The sequence below is a fragment of the Equus quagga genome, chromosome 2 (assembly GCF_021613505.1).
Source record: "Equus quagga isolate Etosha38 chromosome 2, UCLA_HA_Equagga_1.0, whole genome shotgun sequence".
NCBI lineage: Eukaryota > Metazoa > Chordata > Mammalia > Perissodactyla > Equidae > Equus > Equus quagga.
In genome coordinates this window covers 167,865,924-167,886,303 of record NC_060268.1, presented here as the reverse complement: position 1 = coordinate 167,886,303, position 20,380 = coordinate 167,865,924, and the positions used below count along the sequence as shown (strand labels likewise).

General features: G+C 44.5%; 1 protein-coding gene and 1 long non-coding RNA gene across 21 annotated transcripts in view; one reads left to right on the top strand and one right to left on the bottom strand.

Moving 5' to 3' along the window:
* Window positions 1–20,380, top strand: part of ABLIM1 (actin binding LIM protein 1) — a 290,842-nt gene that overhangs the window by 116,348 nt on the left and 154,114 nt on the right. Inside the window, exon 1 of one of the 20 annotated variants that reach the window (XM_046652353.1) lies at window positions 4,156–4,427. The exons of the other annotated variants lie outside the window; for them this stretch is intronic. Within the exon in view, the coding sequence (XP_046508309.1) occupies window positions 4,412–4,427 (16 nt within the window). The 5' untranslated portion in view covers window positions 4,156–4,411. Of the gene's footprint in view, window positions 1–4,155; window positions 4,428–20,380 lie in introns of those variants that run through there. 20 annotated transcript variants of the gene reach the window in all.
* Window positions 1,068–4,093, bottom strand: LOC124234869 (uncharacterized). Its single transcript, XR_006887431.1, has 2 exons — window positions 3,959–4,093; window positions 1,068–1,456 (listed from the first exon to the last, which is right to left on the bottom strand). It is a non-coding gene; the product is annotated as an uncharacterized LOC124234869 (long non-coding RNA).

Genomic DNA, 20,380 nt, shown 5'->3' with positions numbered 1-20,380 from the left:
TTTTTTTTCCGATGTGGTGGTGTGGTGTATAGTTCTGTTTGTGAACCTCCCGTTCATTCACCTCCTGCTTCGCAGGCCAGTGTGCTAGGCCACTGGCCCTTAGTCACTGGAGGAGCTGGCTGCAGCTCAGCCCCAGAGAATCAGAGGCATCAGACCTTGGGTGGGGACCAAGTGTCTGCATTTAAAGCACCCTTAGTACTTCTATCCTTGGAGGTCTGCAGACTGAGCTCTTGGGAGTCTAGAAAAGCATGAAATCCTCCTCACCTTCATGGAGCTCACAGCCTAGTTGTGGACATGAAGCCGTTACTACAGAAGAAGAAACCAATCCCAAATGGTTTGTGCTACTTAAAATGCTGTGTGTGAGATGTGCACAGGTGTCATTTTATTCTGTTCATCAGACAAATATTTAAATAAACTAATAAACATAGACATTCCCTGGCATCTATTGCATGACCAGCAGTCTGCTCACCACTGGACACACACACGCCAATACAACCCAGTTTGGAGGAAGGAGGCAATAAGGTTGGAAACAGATCATGGTGGACTTTGAAAAGCAGCCCAAGTCTTTGGAACTTAACTTGGAAAGAAGTAGGCAGCTCAGATTGGAAACTCTAACTACATCACTTCTAAGGTCCACCCTCCTTAGTGTGGTGTTCAGAGCCCTCCGTGACCCACCCCCCAAGCCTTAGCTTGAGCCTCTCGCTGTTCCCCATGAACAGTGAACTGCTTGATACCATGTCACCCCGTCACCTCTGCTTGGAATGATCTGTCCCCCTTTCTTCACTCGGCAGCCCTTACTTGCCCCCTCACTCCTCCTGGAAGCCTCTCCTGCCTCCCCCTTGGGCTCATCACTGCCCTGTACCCTGTGCACGCTACTTCTTTCTTAGCACCTTCCTGTGTCATTGGGAATATTCATGTGTGTGCATCCCAGATGGTAAGCAACTCGAGAGCAGTGGTTTCTCTCTTCTCGTTTTTGTACTGCCAGCCTGGTACCCAGCACACAGTGGATGCTCCATCAAGGCCTGCAGTGAGGTTGATAGATGTAAACATTACATAGAAAGCAAATAAAAAATGCATTCTTGGGTTTTATTTCAGCTGAATTCTTCTAGAAAGGCTTTGGAGGGCAATTTGCCAATGAGTCCCAAGGTGCTGAGGGATGTGTGATACCTGGGAACCTGGGGCCCAGGGCCGTGGAAGGGTCCTGCAATTCCTGCCCTACAAGTGCACAAGCAGTAGGCAATCCGTAGCTCCGTTGAAGAGAGAGAGCAAGGAGGAAGTGGACTCCCCCAGCTTGCTTGTTTTCTGGTTGTAACATTTCCCTCTTAATTGGCATGGCTTCTATTGAAATGATGTCCTCTTGAATTTTTGCCAAGAGTGGCTGTTTGCTAACAAAGCTTTTCTCTCCAACAAAATGGTTTCTGCCCTTTGGTCACTTGTGAACAACCCTTGCTTCATTCTGTGAATGAATGAAAACACAGCAGTGAGTCAGTTTGGGGGGATAAAACAACAAATCAAACCATGGGACGGTGTCTGTCTTATCAAGCCTTACCTCATCTAAGTCAAATGAGATTGAATTAAGTTTTTTGGAAATCATCTCTAGAAACAAGAATAAAAAATCCTGGCTTCTTAGGAACCGTAAATTTTTCTTTTTTCTGGATTTATTTTGCTGCGCTTCTTGTAGTTTTAACTGGAAAGTAGAAAATATCTATGCTTTGCTTCTGTCCTCAAAGCTCTTAACTATGTGGCCCCGAGGCAGGGACACAAAGACAATTTGGTTTTACTCTCCAACATTCCAAAAATAACTTGAGTAATACCCTCTTTGGTTATCTTAAAATGCAGAGTGGATGCTTTTATCCTAAAGTAGCAGTGTCTGATTGTCGGGGGGACTCTCGCCATATGACCGTTATTTAGCAGCTAAATGCTGGTGACTCATTCCGTTTGACTGTGGTACAGGAAAATTCTTTCCATGGAAAACACAAGAGGGGGAAATCTCTCCGCACCACTGTGTAGTATTTTCCTTTAGAAAAGGCTTCTGCAAAAACGAATAGGCACCAGCTGTCCCTCTGCTGGCTTAGTCTCCAAAGCTGCCAGAGAGCCCTTCTAAACCAGGGTTTCTGTGCAGTTTATCCACCGAGGCATACAGGTAGGTTCAGAACTGTAATAAGGGGCCAGTTAATAAAGTTAAATCTCAGGATTAAAAATTGTCATCCTGAGTAAAAGAGAAATTGAACTAATTGCATTTACAGTACCTGGAACACTTATGTATGATGGGGTTTGGACTAGAAACCCAATGGTGTTTTACTGTCACATTCCATTAGGGAGAGAAGGAGAGGATAGGAGGGGGAGGGAGGGAGAGAGGGGGAGGGGGGGGGGGGGGGGGGAGAGAGAGAGGGAGAGAGACTGGTGTAAGAGCTTTGAGCTAAATAACATGACAGCCTTGGAGAGAAGGGCCTAAGTGAGGTGCTGATCTATTTACGCAGCAAAAATATAATAAACTAAATCCACCTGCTAGGCTCATAGCACCAAACCAGTTCCAGCTCTCTGAGGTTAATTTTGCTTGTCAGCATCCCCTTAGGGGCTCTGAGGGTGATGAGGGTTGAGAGGAGTAGACAAGTGCAGTTCTAGCCATGAAAATTGGGCATGTAAAGGGCTTGTCTCCTCCATACTCTTGAATCCTGCCCATCCTGCTGGACTTGAGGTCGGGTTGTTCTCGTGCTTGGCTCACATTTATGAATGGAGGCTAGAGAAGCTGCTTAAAGGCTCTTATAAAGTGCTTATAATCCAGCTGGCCGCTGACTTAGGAAAAACCTGACCCTACAGAGCTGCCGTGGGGGCAGGGAGTAGTGTGGGCAAAGTGTGTGTCATCAAAAAGAGGACCCAGGGTTGGAGGAGACTTAGCCCTTCCTTACAGGCTGAGACACCCAAGCTATTAATAGTGAAGCCCTGAGTCACAGATGTAGGAATGTCACAGCTGCTTGAGATCTGCTACTGTTACCCATCAAAAAACTGGCATAAAGGTCTGCCCCAGCCACCCCCCACCCCCACCTCCGCAACGTAATTTCAGCTGTAAACAACCTCTGAGTCAAAGATGAGGCAGGTTGATTGACTTCATTCCTTTCTGTTACCCTGGCTCTCAGACCCAACACGTTACAATATTTGCAGTAAATACAGTCTAATACTAGCTGTGCATTCTGGTTCTGAAAGATGTGCTGGCCATCTGCTTCTCTCCCGGAGGGGTGCGATGTCTGTCTTTTTGTCTCTTGCTCATCACGTGTCTCCCACATGGTGGATGTATATGACGTGCGGTGGGGAAAGAAGGTCTGGGTTTGGGAGACAGGTGCTGGCGTGAGGCGGGCGCTGGCTTTGTGAACCCGGAAGTCCTCTGCCCCAGGAGACAGACCTGTGACCCTGGGGCTCAGAAATCAAAAGCCGTGTCAGGAGCTACTGCTGCTGGTTCAGGCTTAGGCTAGTGAGGGGTGTGGGTGTGACTGTGTGCCCCCCACTTTGTGGCTGAGTTTCCTCCCTTGCATGTTCACATCCAAAGGGCTTGTCTAGAAAATTCTAATGAAGCGCGGAGAAGGTAGAAGTCAGAATCCTACCTAACTGGATAAGTCAGATGTTTACTTTGATCTTGAATTTGATCCTGGATAAGGAATTGAATCCTGAAAGATCCTCTTCCCAGGCTGTCTCTCATTGTCTCAGTCCCCTCCACCCTTCTCCCAGCCTTCAGGTACCAGAGGGGGGAGCAGTAGGGCAAAACAAATGTGATTATTCATTTTTCATTATAATCGAGCCTCCGGGACCTTAAAAGTTGAAGAAAATGAACTTGAAGGAGCCACGAGCATTATTTTTCTACTAAGGCTAATTTTATTTATTCAGTTTGTCTCAAGCTGTGAAAAGAATGGAAAGCAGGGGTAATAGGAAACTAATAAGCTAACAATTGACTAGTTTTACTTACTGGAACAGTCCCTGGCTGTTTCTCGGCCCCCCCTCTTCTGGCAATCATTTATCAGACCCCGGGAGGGGCCAGGGCTCCAGAGCATTGTGCTGCCCGGTTTTCCTGGGCCTCGGCGCGAGGAATGCAAGGTGGTGTCAGTGACCACAGATTAGGCCAGTGGAATTTTGCATTTGTTACAGTGGCAGCAGCTGTAGCGAGCGGTTCGGGCCCAAGGGCAGAGCCCCCAAGCAGGGCGCGGCCACTGCTCGGCGCGATCTCTGGGGCGGCACCGGAGCTCGGCCCTCCGAGATGGGGGCGGGATTTTAGAAAGAAGCCCCGGACTTGGCGAGTGGATGCCGCCGGGGCTTGTCCTCGCAGCCTCTGCAGCCGCGGGTCTGTCTGCCCAGGCGCGCTCCCACTCCTAGACTTAATTCCTGATTCCTTCAGTGCTGCTCGCCAGAGGACCCGGTTGCCATGGTGAAGGAGAAAGGTAATTATAAATATCGATCACCGTGCATGGTTGCAGAAGTTGGAATGGTGCTGCAGGGCTTGGCCACCTAATGGGGGATGATCAATGGAAAGCTGGGTAGACATGTTCTTGAGGTCGAGAATCTGCATTGTGAAGTCTGGGTTTCCATGGAACGGAGACTTCATTAAGAACCTTTCCTTTAGCCGCGGCGTCTGAAGCACATCCTATTTCTGGAGTGTTTGCACAGCTGAGCTCCTGAGTGTGTCTCTTTTGATTGTTATTGCATTTTGAATTTTCGGTTGTGTTTGAGACTTGCCTTCCTGCCCCCATCCTAGCCTTCATTCTCTTCCTCGGTTACCCCCACCCAAATCAAGTTAATTAAGGTGTGTAACGGAAAAGTCCTTCTACCGGGCTTGTGCTGTGTTGGGCCGTGCCCAAGCCTAGCTGGGACTGGCTGCGAGGAGAAGCGGGCTGTTTTAAAGGTTTCAGGGGTGCTGCTTTAATAAGCTGGCATTTCAGCCGTATCTCTCTAATCACTCCTCCAAACATCTTAAAGGATGCTCTGCATGTCAGAGGTGGCAGATGGCATAAGGAGAATGTGAAGAGGGAGTGGGTGGGCGAGCTCTGCCCAGGTGTACAGTATTTCAGCACTGGGCGTGGTCCTGAAATGTAAGTTAAATCTTTCAGAACTGAACTATAAATACTTGCTTTACCTGGGAAATGTAAAAGAACACAGCAATGCTTGATTTTAATTATCCAACTAATATATAAATACAGCTTATGCTGAGAAAGTGAAATGTTACAGGAGAATAGAGAGCAAAAAGCAAAAATCCCTCACCCTTAGCCTGTCACTCAATTCTCCCTTCTCTTTAGAAGCAGAATTATTAGTAGTTAGTGTGTATCTTTCTAGACAGGAATAAGATAGGTAGACAGGAATGAGATAGACAGGGGTAGAAAAATGAGATCACTCTATGATCATTTTTCTGTGACTTGATTTTTCTCTCCTACTAATATGTCTTAGGAACCTTCACCACGTAATTCTGTAATGTGAATAACCACCCTCTAATTTTGCCCTTTGGTAAGCGTGGATTTACTCTGCCATATTTTCTTAGTGTGGGATGTACTTTCTCCATAAACGTGGATGGCTGCTCTTTGGGGCTATCTTGAACCATTTCAATGACTTATCTCTATCTACTTTCTCTTAAAGCCCCTACCGGGAATAACTTTGAGGTGAACACACTGAACTTGAATTGATCCTTGTTGCTGGAAACTCAGTTCATTTTATTATACTAATGGATGGGTGAAGAAATAGGATCATGATGGCTAACAGTGTTAAAGCTGCACCTTAGGACAAAGATAAACATGGTTGTGCTGGATCCATTCTGCTCCTCCATGTCTGTAATAATCACTCGCTTTACCTTTGGTTTTGAGTAAGTGGTGACTGAGTGAAATGACTTGGTGTGAATAAAGGTGCTTCTAATAATGTTTCCTCTCTTTCTTGGGGTGCTTCCAGGATCCCTCAGAGTAACAAATACAGATATCAACATTTAATAAAGGTCAGGTCTCATCCTTTGTACCTCCTACCCAGAACAACCTGGCCCTGATTGCTGTTGCTAATGGATTTGAGTTCGTTTCCTTAATATGAGTACTTTATGAGTGATGGGAAAGGTGATTACAAAAGCCGCTTCTCGTTCTATCCCTCTGGGCTCGTGGAGGTTGCAGACTTGCTGTATGTGGTATATGTATTATAGATCAGTAGTCCCGCAGTAGCAACTCTTTTTCTAAGTCATTGCAGACTTCCCAAAGCTCAGATTGCCTGGGTTCATGTTTGCTTTATAAGTCAGTAACCACTTTCTAACTGGAACACTTTGGACAGGCCACCGAGAGGTCACATACTCGTATTATCTTAGCCCTTAGCCACTGATTAAAGGCTGTTCCTTTTTTATTTTGAGGTCTGTGTCAGTCCACACTGCTGCCTCCCAGCTCTCTGACTGCACTGACCTCAGCCAACAGCAGAGGAAGGCAGGGTTTTTTGGCAGGTACACAAGAGCTTCCATGGAAAGAAAGAAATTTCATGATAGCTTTTAAAGTGAGAAGAATACAGGGGAGTATGTAGTCCAGGCCTTCATCCTAGAGATGAGAAAACGGGGGTTCAGAAGGGTAAGGAAATTGCTCAGGGTCCCGCAGTGGGTACTTGGACCAAGCACTCATCCTCTGTGTTCCATCGAAGGTGTCCGTGGCTCAGGGACTGCGCTTACCGCAGCGTCTTGACGTCCGCTGGCTCTCTCACAGCCCAGGGAGCCTCTCGGAAGCTGCACTGCATCTCCATCTTTAATTTTCCAACGCATGATATAGTGTCTGCCCCAGCACAGATTCTCAAACAGTTGAAACAGGTTGGCCTGTTTTCAGAGCTGGGGCTGGAACCTGTGTCTTCTCAATTCTGAGAACTGTCCATTCCTCTCCATTTCTCCTTGCTCCCAGAGAGACCTGCCTCTTCCCTCCTGGAGCTGACACGAATCACCCTTGTGCAGGCTCAGATCATGGCAGTGCCCATCGTGAGAACATGGGAGGCCTTCTGAAGGACGGACAGAAATTCCCTGTCGTGCTCACCCAGTTAGAGATGGTTTAGCTCACAGTGATTTGTGCCACCGTTTTCTCTTCTGGATAAAGTTTCCATGCCTCTGTCTGGGTTGGGGTTGACACTGACTGGAGAGAAAGCTTGAGGGCAGGTCACACCTCTGCTAGTGTGGAATTGCATTTGTCGACACACTTTGACCCTCATTATCTTTTGTTCTCCTAACCAGGCGCCCATCCACTTCCAGTTGCAGACGCTTATTGATCCGAGAATTTTGATGAAATGGGTATTTCCCTGATGTGTTCAAGGACATCCTTCCCTTGTTGTATCCTGTAACAAAGAAGCAGGAGAGATTTTTGTGTGTTTATCAGTCAATATCTGTCTTCCCAAATATCCTCTCATCAACCTAAACTCCAGAGGCTCACTACACTCATTTAAAAGCTATCATTGTCTAGCTAATGTGTGTTCTAGTGCAAGTTTTAAAAATACACACAAAAGGGATTCTTTCTTTTTGTTAGAGAAAACAAGAATAAACAAATATGAGAGGTTAAGTTATGTAAACACTCATCTAATTTAAATAGTAAGGGATGCTTATGGTTTGGAAACCACATGAGAGAATACGAATTTAGCGGCAGGGGAGGCACATCAAGGTAAATAGAGGTTTACATTTGGGCACATGATTTTGGTTTTGTTTTGTTTCCTAGAAGCTTTCTGCCACTGTTGGATAGGCCAACCAGCTTTTAGGTTAGAGTGAGACCCAGTGAAACTCATTCCAGTCCACCCATGATGGAGAGATGCTCACTCTCCACCTGACATTCAGGTGTGTGGGACACACATGCACACACATACACACACACACACACACACACACACGGCAATCTTATTTCTGGGTAGCTTCTGAGAACAATGATGTACTGTGTCTCAATGTGCCCTACAGTCTGGCACCAAAGTAATTCTCTTAGGACACTGATGTCATCATATTTCCAGCTCAAAAACCTAAATGAGTGACAAGGTAAAGTTCAAGGCTTCCTGCTAATCATTGAGGATTCTCCCCAAGTCCTTAAATTACCTCCTCCCCACCCCTGTCTAAGCTAATCTTGTTTTAGTTCTCTTTTTAATGTTATTATTAAATCTGCCTGTTATTGAACACATACTAAACGTCAGTCTTTGTGCTGAGAGCTTTACATACGTTGTCTCTAATCTTTGAACCCCTCAAGCTCGGTGGTATTCCTCCCCTTTAATAGACGAGGAAGCGGAGGCTCACAGGAGTTTAGAAACTTGCCAGAGATCACTTAGCTAGAAAGCAGGAGAGCTGATTTTCTACCCAGGCCTATCTGGCCCCAAAATCTGTGCTAATTGTACTTACGCTTCCTCCTCTCCATTTTTCCTACTTGAATAATCATGGGGGGTAGTTTTCCTCTCCAACCTCAGTCATATTGCCCCTCCTGCCCTAATGAGAAATATATGTATTCTCCTTTTCTGTGTTTGTTAAAGACTGACTCAAGTTCTGCTTTTTTATGTTTCTCAAAGGCCCACCCTTTCTGTGAATTCTTCTAGAGTTACTCTGTGCCCCTAAGTAAACACCAAGGAAATTAAACAATTCAGTCGCCTGTGCAACTCAAGAGCGAGCTCCGTCTCTCCTCAGCTGTTTGTTGACTTCATATGTGGTCTTGTAAAACAACCTGTAGAGGTGTGAATTGTCGCTGCCTCTGATGCTATCTGCCCCCTCCCGAGCCCACTCCTCCTAAAACACACACCCACACAGATACTACCCACTCAGGTCCGTGCACGCTGACTAATGTATTGGAAACCGAAACCTATTTTCGTTCCATCCTTGGGGAAGTCTGAGAACGGTAGGTCTTTCTCTGCAGTGTAATCATTCCTCATATGTCCAAGTCACCTTTCAGGCCCCCTCTTTAGTGTATTATAGCCACTCCTGGATTCAGTTTGCCAACCTGCTTTCTTTTTTCTTTTGTTTTTTTCGGTGAAGAAGATTGGCCTTGAGCTAACATCTGTTGCCAATCTTCCTCTTTTTTTTTTTCTTCCCAAAGCCCCCGTACATAGTTGTATATACTACTTGTAAGTCCTTCTAGTTCCTCTATGTGGGATGCTGCCATAGCATTGCTTGACGAGTGGTGTGTAGGTCTGCACCCAGGATCCAAACTGGTGAACCCTGGGCCTCTGAAGCAGAGTGCGTGATCTTAACCACTACGCCATCAGGCCGGCCCCTCAACCCTACTTTCCAGGTTAATCTTTAAAGTCCCACCCCTACCTGGTCCTGGAATTGTCTAAGTTCGTCATCTTTCCCTTAATTTGAAAAGTCCCAAGCTTTTCAAGGGTTCACCAATGAGAAGGACATTTCCTAAGTAAAGTCTAAAGGGAAGCTGTTGATTAAAGGAGACACCACAATGCTACGAGTTTCAGAATAAATTTTCTTGATTAGTGACTTATACACACCACTCAGTTGTGAACTTTGCATCTTTGAAGGGAGGGAGCTCCAGTTTTTATCATCATATTCCACTCGAGAGAAAAAAATCCAAGCATGAAGTGCTCTCATTCTTTTATGAACAAGAGTGCCACTCTCCCCAGAACAATGGCTCTGCCTAGCTTATCTTCACTCCAGAAGAGCTGTTTGGATGACGGGATTTCCAAGGCCAAGGGAAAGAACTTCACATTTTAAAAAAAAGCATAACAAATCCATTGCCCTCTGCCACCTACTCATTGGTTTATCCAGAAGGAAAAGAAGACTTCGTTTCTACAATTGGAGTTAAGGCTGAAGTTGTAAATAAATCTGAGAGAAGGAACACATTGGCTTAAATTTACCCAGGGCCCTTGAGAGCAGTTTTTGATCAGGGGGTGAACTCAAAACATGGAGACAGTGGACATCTAAGCTGAAGGGTGAGCCAGCCCTATTGTCAGCTACTCCCAGACTTTGGGAGGTGGCCCTGCCTCTTGCCTCTCTGCTTACCTGGTTAGGTGACCAGGAAGAGTGAAACAACCTGTCCTGCATCACAGAAACCCTCTCTTTAAAGAGAAATAAATTGACTTTCCAAATTCCTGCAGGAAAGACATCTTAAGGGTCATTTACCCTACTGACATTCGCTAGTGGCATCTGATTCACTTTAAGAGGGGGCCCCTCTGTGTCATCATATTCACAGTCCAGAGGGGAAAAGGAGGGTCCTGCTCTTGTTTGCCGCTCATATGCCAAGGTCAAAATGCCGTGTTTTCCTGAGCCAGCATTAGAGAGCCAGAGAACTTTTCAGAAGGTTCAGTGACCAGTGAGCGGTGCAGGATTTCTTCCCATTGTGGTTGAGCCTGATCTGGGCAAACCACAGTAGAAACCAGCCCAGTTTCCTATTTCATTGTGTGTTGGTCTGATGGTGACTCATACTGCGAGTTATGTTTATCCCAAATTGGCAGGAGCAGTGTATTCAAGGGCAAATTTTTTTAGTGGAGAGGGCGAATATTTGTATGCATGACCTCTTTTCTCTGAAACTTTGTATTTGTGTTCACACTGACATGATTAATGCTATTATGGTCCACTGTGCCCTGGGGGAATACTAGGGGTGAGTTTCTGTATCCCATTGCAGTATCCCAAGTTGAGCAGGCTGACTTGTTTGAATACTTGGACTTAACTGTGAAGATGCTGGCTTTCGTAATACTTCCGGGGAAATTACTATCTAGGGCGGTGGTTCTCAAATGTCAGCAGGCATCATTACCACCTGGGGGGCTTGTTAAAACATGGGTTTCTGGGCCTTGCTTCCAGAGGTTCTGATTCAGTCTGGGGAAGGACACAAAGTTTTGCATTTCTGACAACTCTCAGGTGATGCTGATGCACCTGGGCTGGGAACGACACTTTGACACTGTCTAGGTAATCCACATTTTTTGTGGGTAAAATGACCAGCCCTTCAGGCAGATAAGTGAAAACTTACAACGTAGCCTCTCCATTCCCTTTCGCTAACTTTGTCTTGCTTACAATGCACAGGTGTCAAAGAGAAGGCAAGGAGCATCATTCTCACTCTGACTCTCCCGCAGTGTGGAATGAAGCTATGGTTTGTAATAAAACGGACCTTCTGCTGTCAGTATATGACACTGGATGTGCAGAGGGTGGGCAGGGTGGGTGTGCAAGGAAGTGACAAGCTACCTTTTCCTGGGAGTGAATTGGGGTTCAGCTTGACTTGGGGAAGGCAGCACTAATTTGGAGTCAAGGCACAGCTGGGCCATTCTCTAGGCATCATTCCTAGTTCTCCAAGGCTTAGGCGAGCCTTTTTACTTGGGTTCATAGAGCTCTTTGGAATCCTTTGGTAAAAGATAGTTTCATTAGATATCTTGGCTCACAAAGGCTACAACTCCCTCTTTACTCTTTGAGGAGCTAAAATATATCATTGAAACTTGGAGTGTTTCACCCGCTACCACTGTATCTGATCTATAGTCTAGCTGTCTACATTGTTTCTGTTGTTCATTATTTGAAACACCATGAAGGGAAAAGTTTAAGAAAAATTAAGAAAAACAGAGAATGGTAGAAAAAGATAGCCAGGTTATTCCACAATGGAGTGTCTGATGCAAAAATGGGAGAGAGGGCTGAGTACCCCTCAGAAAAATGGCAGGGTCTCTAGGTTCCCAGGTCCATGGAGGGTCCCATAAGTGACATGTGGGTCAGATGAGTGTCTGCTGGACTGCTGTCTGTGTGCCACACTTGGGACCCCTGTCTGAGCAGTCAGTGAGGAACAGAGTTTCAGGGCAGACCGTGGGAATGGTGTCTGCTGGACTGGAGTCCAGCCAGGTGGTGCCTGCTCGCTTGGAAAACACTACCGGTTCTGCCACATGTAAGGGTCCTGGCCTGAAACAACGAACCTTAGCAATGGCTTCTTGATCACAGCACAAGTTTATTGAGGTCTACTCTCTGCAAGGTATTTCGGGGATAAACTGATACACTGAAAAGTTCCTACCTGCAGGAGGTTAATGAAATAGCTGGTGTTGGGAAGCGTGCTGATTGAGAATACAAATAGAGGTGACACACGATGATAGAAGTGGTATAAACAAGATTCTGTGGGGGTTCAAAGGAAGGAAGAGTTAGTGTTTCAAATGAATCAGAAAAGGCCTTACAGAAAAGGGGTCATTTAAGATTGGTCCTGAGAGGTTCTATAAGTTTCTTAAGGTTAGGGATGGTGTTTAATTCCACTTGTATCCATAACACAGAGTCTGCTCCATAAGTGCTCAGTGAATGCTGAATGAACTAATAAGTAAATGAATGATGTGTATGGTGGAGGCGATGGTTACACTTATTTAAATGTTTATTCAGAACCTAATAAGAGATAAGCAATCTAGGTATAGAAACAAATAAAGTACAATTCTTGACCTGAAAGTACTCTCATTCTAGCAAGCAACATAGACACATAAATAAGTAATTATGATACAATGGGAAATGTATTCAACAGAGAACTGTTAAAGTGATAGGGGACCACAGTGCAGGGAACAATTAATTCTGCTGTGAGGTCATGGCAGGCTAGGCTTGGAAGGATGAATAGGAGTGCAGCAGTAAATAGAGAGGAAATGAGAGAAAAGTGGTCAAATTGGCAAAACAGAAGCAGTGAAGTACAACCTCTGTCTGAGGAAATGCAGCCGGCTGAGTTTGGCAGGAGCTACTGTTGGTCACTTAGTAGAGGAAGGGACACAGGAAGGGTAGAGGACTCTGCCGATTGGAAGGAGCTGAGGACGGTTAGAACTGGAGCGTGATCATACAGATGCCTCCACGAACTGGGCAGGTGACCTACATGAGTGGAGTTTGGGGGAAACTGGACAGCATGGCCCTCTCTAAAGGGAGAAGCCACTCTGTCACTTCCATCCTAGTTTCCATGGAGGGACATAGGCCAAGTGGTCAGACCTTCCAATTTGCTAGAGTAACTAGAAATACAGATTTTTATGTAAAATCTCCAGATGTTTAAATGTTGGCAAATGATTCAACTTTCTTTTCAAAGAAATCTTTGTGTGGGCCAAACAAAACATGTCTGTGGGCAGGACTCACCCGAAGGGCCTCCAGATTGTGGTCTGGGGCTTAACGCAGAGCTCACCAAACCTACCCACAGTAAGAAATACATTTTCCCACCTCAGGATGCAGGACTCATGCGCGTATGCATATAAATGGCTAAAATAAAAGTCACATGAAACAATACTTACGTTTCCTCTCTGCTGTTATCTATTCTATTTTTTAAATATGCTGGTCATGATCTATTGACTTGATTTCATGTTTCGATGAGTCAAGACCCGAAGTTTGAAAATCACTGGTTTAGAACATCTTCACTAACTAAAGTTTTATTGGATGAAAACAGAATGAGGTACTTTCCTGGGCAATCATATTTCCATCCTGGATGCTTTTATAATAGTGATTAATAGGTATGTTTTGGTGAAGTTGGGTTTCTTCACTTGCAATTGGAAAAGTTTTGAGAAAATAATTTCAGAATCTTTTGTTTTTTTGAGGAAGATTAGCCCTGAGCTAACATCTGCCACCAATCTTCCTCTTTTTGCTGAGCAAGACTGGCCCTGAGCTAATATCCGTGCCCATCTTCCTCTGCTATTTGTGGGACGCCTGCCACAGCATGGCTTGACAAGCGATACCATGTTCACACCCTGGATCCGAATGTGTGAACCCTGGGCCGCCGAAGCGGAACGTGTGAACTTAACCACTGTGCCACCAGGCTGGCCCCAGAATCTTATGATTACTTTATCCTAAACAAAAGTTGACTAGAATTTGGTGTCATCTTTTTGGGTGCTTGATACAGTTAAGAACTGACCCAGCTGTTAAATTCAGAGTAGAATGCTGTGTGGTTGAAGTTCAGCAGAAAGTCCAAAGGAATCCTCCGTTCAGGCGTCATCAGTTCTAAGCGTGGTATTTCTACGACTGTTAAGAATTTCCCCATGTGATTCTGCATCAGCACTCTGACCTCACCTGATCCCCTTGTGTTTGCATCACAGCTGGGGAGCAAAGGACAAATTCAGGGCTTGGGCAGTCTGTCATGCACCGTCTCACCCATCATCAGTGCAACAGCTCTTCACCTCCATCTGTGGGCATCACGTACTATATAGCATTCATTTTTGACACGTCAGAGCATTTTGAGAGAGATTATCATTTAGGGGCTTTGGAGAGGGGTCACCCCTCCCTCAGGAATGTCTGAGAAGTGAGTTGTCAAAACAAGCCTTCAATGCAGCAGGAAAGGCATGACCATCCTCTGGGTTGAGGGTTTGCATGACATCACTCCTATCTTGAGTAGAGGCACCCCTGCAACGTGCGAGAGGACTCCAGAAGAGCTTGGACTTTTGAAACAAGCCCAAGGGTAGCTTCTTGCCCTTGGAAGGAGCTGGCGTGACAGTGAGACCCCTAGGGAACGGCCATGCCAACCATGAAAGCCACATGACCGCAGCGAGGCAGCACTAATATGGTGGTTTTGCATAATAAGTACGCTAAGAAACCAGCTGCTAAGCATGAATTAAGCAACCAAGGCCAGACAGAGAGCAGTAGCTTGCTAGGTTGGAGAGTAGCCAATATAATACCATCAGGGGTAGGGGCCACTACCATGCAAGATGACCAGGTGCAGTGTTTGAAGATGAGCTGGGAAGGCACTTTCTTTATAGGGCCTGTGCATTGCCTCCCTCCGGGACACCACTCTCATCCTCCTGTGGGAGAACAGCACCCTCTGGAGCAGCCCACAGCCTGCCCATCCTCTTTACTCAGAGGCGGTATGCTGCCAGGGAGCGAATGCCAGGATTGGTATCAGATGAATCACGTCTCTGCCACTTCCCAGAGGACGTGGAACCAAGCTCTCCACCTGTGTGGGATTCAATTTTTTCTTCGGTGAAGATAGAACTGAGAACACCCACTTTTCTTTCCAGCTGGGGAGGTTTGATAAGTTATCTGATAAGTTTGAGCATTGGAAGACTTATTGGTAGATCTACAACAAAAATTGATTTTAAAACAACAATAAACATGATGGATTGTTTATCAGAAGCTAGGCAAGCGGGGAAAAAAGGAAATGATTAAATCTAAGAGAAAAAAAGATTGTACAAGAAAGGGAATTTATTCACAGAATGCACTACAGAGCTTAGTAGAACAATAATTACATTGTCAAAGTGTAAACAGTGACCACAGATTTAACTGAATACTGTAGTACAGCCATATTGGTAAGAGCAGGATGTTAATAAGTAACGGCTGAGTTGGTGTAAGCACAGTGTTAAGCAATGTAGCAATGAAGACTAGAAAAAAACACCAAAAGTTGAACACATTTGCCTATGGGAGGGTGGGAGGAGTGGGGCAGGCAATTGCCATCATGCATTTTAGCATATTTGTTTTTTGTGCATATAAGTCTATTTAGTTTCTTAAAACTTGATACAAATAAAAACGTGGGAGAAAACCCACACTACCCTCTTAATATCTTTATTGTCAGGATTAATGTAAATGAGACAGTTTGTGTAAAAGCTTCAAATGTGGCTCCTGCTATGCAGTAGGTGCTCAATAAATGTTAATTGAAGATCTATTGATCTATAGAGTTATTTAAGCAACAGGGTAGGTGCATAGCCTAGAGCCAAAGGAAATGGCCCAAGATCCCTTGCAGAGAAAATAAGATTTAGATGTAGGTGGTGAGAAGAATTAAGTTTATAACTGGGTGGAGTGGCAAACTGCCTTCAGCTGGGAGTTTCAGTGGCAACAGGTTCAGAGCCTGACTTGTGAAGCCCCTCCCTGTACATGTCCATCTCTTTCTCATTTGTCCCTTGTGGTACAGTTGTCCTTCCATTTGCCTTGATGGTTTTGTACAATTATCCCCTAAGCCTTCAAGATTTTATAGATTTGCCTGAAATACAAGTTGTGTTTATGCGTGGGAACTCTGCAGCCAGACTGCCTGGTTCAAATCCCAGCTCTGCTGTTTATTAATTGTGTGACCTTGGGCAAGTCACTCACCCTCCCTGTGCTTCAGCTTCCTCATCAGAAAATAAGGATATTAATAGTACCAACCTCATAGGACTGTCATGAGCATAGAATCAATTAATGCACGTAAAGCATTGAAGACAATGGCTGGCAGTGAACGAGAGCTCAGTGGTTGTCTGCTCTTGCTGCTGTGACTGCTGTTACTCCTCTTGGCTGAGTAAAATCAGGGACTGCGTGTTCAGTGATATGACGTTTAGTAATCAGATTAGTTTCGGGACCCAGGCAAGTAAGTAGAGCTAGGATAGGTGAGTTGAGGTGCCTGGGAAGCCCCACGCATTTCTGCGGGGCACTCTCTTCGCAGCTTATCTCAAGCAGAGCAAGACTTCGTAAACCTTTGTCGCCCCACGCTACTGCAGGACCACACGAGTGGCTTCCTGTGGCCAGTAATTCCTACCGTCCCGTGATAGAACTTCACCAAGGAATCCTACTTGCTGGGTTCTTGATGCCCACGTTGGGGCAAGCAAGCTGAGGACTCTAGTTCATCTTTGTGCTGTGGAATGAAATCAGATGTCCAATACTGATTGGTGCAGGAGCATGTGGACCTTGTAAAATCAGCTGTTTTAAAGTGTTTCAGGCTGGAAGCCAGTTGTGCTCAGGATTCTTGTGGAGGAAGCTGACCACCCACTCTGCGACAGTCCCTGCTGCCATTCCACATCATCATGTCACGTGCTGGGGACAATGCAGTTAGCTTTTCCAAGGCTCTGGTGCCACCTCCACTCCTCCCCGTGGGTCAGTTTAGCTGGAGATTGTGCTTTCTGGGGTGGTTCTCATTCAGAGAGAAGCTTAGCCAGAGTTGATTTACAACTGATCTGTCCGTAAGCTCATTCCTTAAGCTTTTGTTTTTTTTCTGAGCCAGAGGCTTAAGGAAGTCTTGTGTCTTGTTCATTAGTTGAGTTTACTGACATCATCAAAATTACCTAATTGGTAGATACTGTTAGTAAACCCAAGGTGTTCAACCAACTTTCAGTTTCACCTGGAGGCTGTTGCTAAGGAAGAGGGACGGAAAACCGGGCTAATGTCGAATGAATGAATATAGTGAACATACATACAGACTTGTACCAGGAACTGTGCTGGTCCCTAGGAATGTAGTGGCAGTTACCTTGTGGTGGAGAAGACAGAAAATAAAGAAAGAAACAATGTTTAGACTGTGGTAAGTAGAAAGAAAGTAAACAGAGGTGGGGGTGGATACAGGGACACAGGGAGACTGCCTTTACTTATTTGCTTCGGGGAGGGCTCTGTGACAGGGGGCATATAAGATGCTCTAGGGTGAGACCAGAGGGAGAGGAGCCACCCTTGCAAATAGCTGGGGGACAAGCCTTCTGGGAAGGTGAAAGGAGATGCTGAAGCAGCAGGAACTGCAGCTTGGGAGTGGTGTGGAGAGGTCAAGAGAAGAGACTGGAAAGGTAGGCAGGGCTCTGTGGCCACAGTAGGGCATCTTGGAGAGTGCAGGGAAAGCTGCTTGGAGCGCTACTTAATTACGGCAGTGATCTGCTCAAATTATGTCCTTCAAAGATCATTCTGATTGGTGTGTGGCAGAGATTGAACAAATGAGCCAAAGCCCACACCGTTTGAAGACACGGACTCCTTGCATGCTTCTTAACTGTCTCATAAACCCCTCCTAACACCTTGCTTGGTGAGGGATCAATTTCTTTCTTCTTTAAATTTTATTTATTTATTTATTTTATTGAGGTCATAATAGTTTATAATCTTGTGAAATTTCAGTTATTGTCAGTCACCATATAAATGTGCCCCTTCACCTTGTGCCCACTCCCCAACCCACTTCCCCTCTGGTAACCACTCAGCTGTTCTCTTTGTCTGTGTGTTAGTGTGTCTTCCACATATGAATGAAATCATACAGTGGTTGTCTTTGTCTGGCCTATTTCGCTTAACATAATACCCTCAAGGTCCGTCCATGTTGTTGTGAATGGGATGATTTTGTCTTTTTATGGCTGAGTAGTATTCCGTTGTATATATATACACCACATCTTCTTTATCCATTCATCAGTTGATGGGCACTTGGGTTGCTTCCACTTCTTGGCTATGGTGAATAATGCTGCAATGAACATAGGGGTGCATAAGTCTCTTTGAATTGTTGATTTCGAGTTCTCTGGATAAATACCCAGTAGTGAGATAGCTAGGTCATATGACATTTCTATTTTTAATTTTTTGAGAAATCTCCGTACTATTTTCCATAGTGGCTGTACCAGTTTGCATTCCCACCAGCAGTGTATGAGGGTTCCCTTTTCTCCACATCCTCTCCAATAATTGTTATCTTTTGTCTTGTTGATTATAGCCGCTCTGATGGATGTAAGATGATATCTTAGTGTAGTTTTGATTTGCATTTCTCTCATGATTAGTGATGTTGAACATCTTTTCATGTGCCTATTGGACATCTGTATATCTTCTTTGGAAAAATGTCTGTTCATATCCTCTGCCCCTTTTTTGATTGGGTTGTTTGTTTTTTTGTTGTTCAGTTGTGTGAGTTCTTTATATATTTTGGAGATTAGCCCTTTATCGGATCAATGATTTGTAAATATTTTCTTCCTGTTGGTGGGTTGTCTTTTCATTTTGTTCCTGGTTCCCTTTGCCTTGCAGAAGCTCTTTAGTCTGATGAAGTCCCACTTGTTTATTTTTCCTTTCATTTCCCTTGTCCAAGTAGACATGGTATTTGAAAAGATGCTTCTAAGACTGATGTCAAAGAGTGTACTGCCTATATTTTCTTCTAGTTTTATGGTTTCATGTATTACCGTCAAGTCTTTGATCCATTTTGAGTTAAATTTGTGTATAGTGAAAGATAATGGTCTACTTTCATTCTTTTGCATGTGGCTGTCCAGTTTCCCAACACCATTTATTAAAAAGACTTTCCTTTTTCCATTGTATGTTCTTAGCTTCTTTGTTGAAGATAAGCTATCTGTAGCTGTGTGGTTTTATTTCTGGGCTTTCAGTTCTGTTCCATTGATCTGTGTTTCTGGATTTTGTACCAGTACCATGCTGTTTTGGTTACTATGGCTTTGGAGTATATTTTGAAGTCAGGGATTGTGATGCCTCCAGCTTTGTTCTTTTTTCTCAGGATTTCTTTATCTATTTGGGGTCTTTTGCTGGCCCATATGAATTTTAAGATTCTTTGTTCTATTTCTGTGAAGAATGTCATTGGGATTCTGATTGGGATTGCATTGAATCTGTAGATTGCTTAGGCGGTATGGACATTTTAACTATGTTTATTCTTCCAATCCATGTGCATGGAATATCTTTCCATTTCTTTATGTCATCATCGATTTCTTTCAATAATGTCTTGTAGTTTTCATTGTATGGGTCTTTCACCTCCTTGGTTAAATTTATTCCTAGATATTTTATTCTTTTGGTTGCGAGTGTAAATGAGATTTTATTCTTGAGTTCTCCTTCTGTTAGTTCATTATTGGAGTATAGAAATGCAACTGATTTTTGTAAGTTGATTTTGTACCCTACAACTTTGTTGTAGTTCTTGATTATTTCTAATAGTTTTCCGATGGATTCTTTAGGGTTTTCTGTATGTAAAATCATGTCATCTACAAACAGTGAGAGTTTCACTTCTTCATTGCCTATTTGGACTCCTTTCATTTCCTTTTCTTGCCTAATTGCTCTGGCCAAAACCTTAAGTACTGTGTTGAATAAGAGTGGCGAGAATAGGCACCCTTGACTTATTCCTGTTCTCAGAGGGATGGCTTTCAGTTTTTCCCCATTGAGTATGATGTTGGCTGTGGATTTATCATATATGGCCTTTATTATGTTGAGGTACTTTCCTTCTATACCCATTTTATTGAGAGTTTTTTTTTATGTAAAATGACGTTGGATCTTGTCAAATGCTTTCTCTGTGTCTATTGAGATGATCATGTGATTTTTTATTTCTCATTTTGTTAATGTGATGTATCACATTCATTGATTTGTGGATGTTGAACCATCCCTGTGTCCCTGGTATAAATCCCACTTGATCATGGCATACGGTCTTTTTTTTTTTTTTAAAGATTTTATTTTTTCCTTTTTCTCCCCAAAGCCCCCCGGTACACAGTTGCGTATTCTTCGTTGTGGGTTCTTCTAGTTGTGGCATGTGGGACGCTGTCTCAGCGTGGCCTGATGAGCAGTGCCATGTCTGCGCCCAGGACCCGAACCAACGAAACACTGGGCCGCCTGCAGCGGAGCGCGCGAACCCAACCACTCGGCCATGGGGCCAGCCCCAACATACGGTCTTTTTAATGTATTGCTGTATTTGGTTTGCCAGTATTTTGCTGAGGATTTTTGCATCTATGTTCATGAGCAATATTGGCCTGTAATTTTCCTTCTTTGTGTTGTCCTTATCTGGCTTTGCTATCAGGGTGATGTTGGCCTCATAGAATGTATTAGAAAGTGTTCCATCTTCCTCAATTTTTTGGAATGGTTTGAGAAGGA